The sequence below is a fragment of the Engraulis encrasicolus genome, chromosome 11 (assembly GCF_034702125.1).
Source record: "Engraulis encrasicolus isolate BLACKSEA-1 chromosome 11, IST_EnEncr_1.0, whole genome shotgun sequence".
Lineage (NCBI taxonomy): Eukaryota > Metazoa > Chordata > Actinopteri > Clupeiformes > Engraulidae > Engraulis > Engraulis encrasicolus.
The window spans coordinates 27,459,113-27,464,564 of record NC_085867.1 but is presented as its reverse complement, the minus strand read 5'-3'; the positions used below and the strand labels follow the sequence as shown (position 1 = coordinate 27,464,564).

Sequence of the window (5,452 nt, the reverse complement as noted above, 5' to 3'; positions counted from 1 at the left end):
CCCTACCAACTTTATTTCAAGGTTCTGCTAGCAGTTAGCTATGCATTTGTAATGCTCTACCAACTTTATTTTAAGGTTTTGCATAGCTGTTAGCTATCCATTTGTAATGCGTTTATAATGCTCTACCAACTTTATTTCAAGGTTCTGCATAGCAGTTAGCTATGTATTAGAAATGCATTTATAATGCTCTACCAACTTTATTTCAAGGTTCTGCATAGCAGTTAGCTATGCATTAGAAATGAGTTTATAATGCTCTACCAACTTTATTTCAAGGTTCTGTGTAGCTGTAGCTATTTATTACTAATACATTTATAATGCTTTGGAAATTATAGTGAGCTTCTCCATAGCTTTTAGCTATGTATCAGTAATACATTAATAATGCTAATTATATTATAATAATATGTTCATAATAGAATTACAGTTAGTTACATTATTCAATAGTGAAGTTTTTAATTAAGTGTTTAGTGATATATTGTTGTCATTGAGGAATGTTTAGTAAGTGTTTTACAATTGATTTATTATTATTTAATAAGTAATTATAATAGTTTTGTAGGTGCACTACAAACCATTAGTAAACCATTTATTAGGCCTACTAGTGTATTCTAATATCCAGTAAATGTTTAGTGAGTGTTTTACAATTGCTTTGTTATTATTTAATAAGTATTTATAATCATATTATATATGCACTATTAACCATTTAATAACTATTTACAGCGTAGTTAAAACTGTTTAGTTAGTTTATCATTAAAATGAATAAATGTTTAGTAAGTGGCATACAATTGACTTATTATTGATAAATGAGTAGCATTACAGATGAGCTACAAACCATTAGTTAACCGTATATAGTTATAGAAAGTGTTTTAGTTATATGTCTATTAATGCATTATTATATACAAAACGTGTTTAGTAAGTGGTATACAATCGTTTTATTATTGTTTAATAGGCATATATAATAGTATTATTAATGCACTACAAACCATTAGTTAACCACTTATAGTGCTATTGAAAGTGTTTCAGTTATATGTCTATTAATGCATTATTATATACAAAACGTGTTTAGTAAGTGGTATACAATTGTTTTATTATTGTTTAATAGGCATATATAATAGTATTATTAATGCACTACAAACCATTAGTTAACCACTTGTAGTGCTATTGAAAGTGTTACAGTTATATGTCTATTAATGCATTATTATACACAAAACGTGTTTAGTAAGTGGTATACAATTGTTTTATTATTGCTTAATAAGCATTAATAATAGTACTATAGATGCACTACAAACCATTAGTTAACCACTTATAGTGCTATAGAAAGTGTTTTAGTTATACGTCTTCTAATGCATTATTATATACAAAACATGTTTAGTAAGTGGTAAACAATCGTTTTATTATTGTTTAATAAGCCTTAACAATAGTACTACAGATAAACTACAAACCATTAGTTAACCACTTATAGTGCTATAGAAAACGTTTTAGTTATATGTCTCCTGAAGCATTATTATACACAAAACATGTTTAGTAAGTGGTAAACAATCATTTTATTATTGTTTAATAAGCCTTAATAATAGTATTATAGATGCACTACAAACCTTTAGTTAACCACTTATAGCGGAAGGTTATTGTAAAGTGTTACCCAAAATTTAAAAATGTTGTTCATCATTAGTTAATTATTTACTAAGTCTATATAAGCAGACATTATTATGAAGTGTTACCAGTAAAACTGCACTAGCTTTGTTCAGGGCTATGCCTAATGTAGGACTATTTTTATTTGGTTACTATTTGTGTGTGCCTTCTTGGCAACCTCCAGCGCTAGTATGTGAATGTGGGAATGGGTATTGTAAAACACTTTGAGTCCACTGTAATTGTGATATTGCACTATATATAAATACATCTGCATTGATTTGGATGAAAAATAAAACACATCTCCAGCGAAGATGTGGACAAAATAGTAGTTGACTATCTCTCCATTCCTTGTCTTGTGTCCATTTGCTTCACAACGTATGAATGACCACTGACATGCACCACACACAGGAGGACAAAGGTCTTCTGCACTGGGATAAAACCACACGGCACTATCATTGTTTAATGACAGATGCTTATTATTACACTGTTAGGGTTTGAAGCAAGTTCTTTGGTATCTTGATTAGACATCACGGATAAAAGTCACAGATAGATAAAAGTCACAGATAGATCAAAGTCAAGGCGAGGGCAATAAGAAAGGCTGGCGGAGGCAGGGTGTGGTTGTAAGGGTCCATATTTATTTATTAGGTTGTAGTGATTCTTATTTATTCAACAGAATCAGTCTGCTCCAGTTAAGTGTAATATCTGAGCTGATGTGTGGACCTTGTCCTCTCTCCTCCACTCCAGGCCACTGGGTCAGATGAGTCACTCCACCAGAGCTGTGGAGAGACACACACACACACACACACACACACACACACACACACACACACACACACACACGCACGCGCACACGCACATGCGCACACACACGCACACACACGCACACGCACGCACACACGCACACACACACACACGTCTGCACACGCACGCACGCACACACACACACAGTGGGGATTAAAGAACACGTCAACCGGGCCCCATGCCCAGGGGCCACCACAGGTCTCAAGGTCTCTCAGGATAAAGAGAACCCCTCCCATCCCCTCCCATCCCGTCTCTACCCCTTAACATGCCAACACACCAGAGGAGACAAAAGCTACAAAGAGTCGCTGGACTGACTTCATAGAAAGGGCGACACAGACAGACGGACAAACAGACGGAAGGACGGACGGACGGCGGACAGGCAGGCAAACAGACAGACAGACAGACAAACGGACAGGGCAGACAGACAGACAGACGGACAGACGGACAGACAGACGGACAGACGGACAGACGGACGGTCGACAGGCAGACAGATAGACAGATAGACAGACGGGGCAATGAAGGCTATAGCAGACTGAGAGACAGACAGGGTCAAAGACAGGTCCATAAGATAGACATGGACATGAGAGGCTTCAGAAGAAGACAGACAGGACCAGGAAAGCTGTGGCAGTCAGTCAGACTGACAGACAGACAGACAGACAGACAGACAGACAGACAGACAGACAGGACCAGAAAGACTGCTGTAGCAGACAGACAGACAGACCGGACGGAGGGAACTATAGTTATCTCACACGGGGTAAATAGGGCAGTGGTGGTGCATGTTATTGTCAGTGTCAGACAGAGAGGGGCATGAGAACTTGTCTGAGACGGGGACAATAGTATAGGGCCAGTTGCATGAGGTCGTGGTGTGGGCGATAAGAGGGTGGTGCTACATGCTATTGTCTTTTGTCTTTTGAGGAGATGAAAAGGGCAGCTGACGCCAACCTCAGAATATCCCCTCATGACAGCACAGGGCAAGACGGGTAGGGGGGCACGCGCTAGAGCTTAGATCGGGCCTAAAGAATGAAACCCGACCCTACCGAGCCCGCGCTCATTCCAGCCCGGCCCGGACCGGCCCATCACATTAACTGTAAATTATGAGCCCGAGACCGATTGAAGCCCGACCATTACTTAATTTTGTGGACGTTATAGCTGACGGTGTCAACTACTTTTACGCTGTTTGAAGTGAACCAAACACATTTGTTAACATTTATCTTGATAAACAATGCAATAAGGACGACAAGTGTTGCATATGTGTGTTGAAAAGCATCCAAATTAATCAAAAACGGCCGACAATATGCGGAGCATTAATGTTGAGTCCTATCGTCTTCAGGCTTCAACTGATCACTAACTTGTTTACTTTTCTCATGTCGTATAGCCTACTCTTGCCTTGAACATTTTGATGATGACCATTACTGGATTGTAAAGGCAGATTGCAAAATATAGCCTAGATTTTGCGTCGCCTTGTCAGCTGATGGCAAATTTATTTAAACCGCAGAATTGTCAAGGTGACGCATGGGGAGGCGGAGCATCTACAGAAATCTCCGACTAAATTCTTAAAAAAAAAAAAAAATCATATCCCAATAAGTTACCGTCCAGATGCCTAGTGAGACTCAGTTTTTACTCCCCAAAGACAATGTTTTAGGCGCCCTGGCGTCCGTCAGTGCCACAGCCATTTTGGCCGGTGATGAAAAAAGTTACAAAGCCATGCATGCACTGTCACTGGGACTTCTCGTGAGCATATCGTCCGCTGAAATGTTTAATTTGACCGTCTACTAGGCCTACGGTAGCCTACTTGGAGATCCACTGCCATTTTTCAGCAGAGGTAAAAGTGAAAGTGATTCGACGCTGCGATGCTGCGCATGCCATCGCATTGAGTCCCAAACAGTACGGCTTGACTAAGCAATTCATGAAACGGTTTTGCAAATGCAATGCCCTTCGTTGTGTTCACTGATATAGTAAAATACAAAAAAACAAAACAATAAACAGAAGTGTTCGACAGCAGCAGCAGCCAGCGTGAGTCAAGTGATTGGGAAGCATGGTTATTGGGGACAACGGCACTGTAGTCTACCTGTGCATGATATGCTGCCTTTTGCAATTTCGTAGTCTGACTTGTGCAACGTTATAGGCTAGTCTACACATAAAGAATCGTGTTTACATCAAAAACAATAGGCCGACAATAAGCGGGACATTACAAGTTGACTAGTCAGTTTAATGTCGTCTTCATGCTGTAAACTGATCTCAAACTTCTTTACTTTTCTCATGTCGTATACATCTGTCCTTGGTCATTTTGATGATGACCACTATACTGGATTGTAAAGGCATAGCAAAATATAGATTTTGCGTCGCTTGTCAGTGGATGGTTAACTTAGCCTATTTGAACCGGAGAATTGTCAGTGGTAATTTAAGTCAGACGCAAGTGGAGGAGGAGCATCGACAGAGTTCTGACACTGGAGACACGCGAGTGCCTGGAGGCTTTCAAGACCACAGCAAAATCTCCGACTAAATTCTTTTAAATATCATGGCCAAATGCATATGAGACTCAGTTTGTCATTCGCCAAAGTCGATGTAGCCTATAGGCGCCCTGGCGCCCGGCAAGCCTTGACACACACACAGCAGTATTACGCTTGCCAGTGGAAGAAAACTGCGCATGCTGCCTTTTGCAATATGGTAGTTTGACTTCTGCAACTTTGTAGGCTTCACACAAAGAATAGTGTTTAGAATATTTCGTCTAATTATTATAAACATAATGTTGCCCGTGCCATTAAGGCCCTAAGCTAATAGTTCAAAAAAAAAAAAAAGAAGAAGAAGCTTGATCACTCCTGGGGCCCGGTCCGATCCGACCCGAGGATAGTGATGTAAAATACCGGACCGACCCGGCCCACGGGTCGGGTCGGGTCGCTTCGGGCTCGGGCTCGGGCAAAGAATCTAAACTCTGGCACGCGCACACATGCACGCACGCACGCACACACACACACACACACACACACTGGCTCAGCCAGGCACACACACACACACACACACACACATA

The 5,452-nt window shown here is 40.3% G+C and overlaps 1 protein-coding gene across 1 annotated transcript in view; it reads right to left on the bottom strand.

The window, feature by feature from the left end:
- Positions 1–2,236: 2,236 nt before the first annotated feature.
- The window catches only part of si:dkey-200l5.4 (uncharacterized protein LOC795026 homolog), a 16,086-nt gene continuing 12,870 nt past the window's right edge, over positions 2,237–5,452 (bottom strand). Inside the window, exon 15 of the mRNA XM_063211282.1 lies at positions 2,237–2,399. Within this exon, the coding sequence (XP_063067352.1) occupies positions 2,386–2,399 (14 nt within the window). The 3' untranslated portion in view covers positions 2,237–2,385. The remainder of the gene's footprint in view (positions 2,400–5,452) is intronic.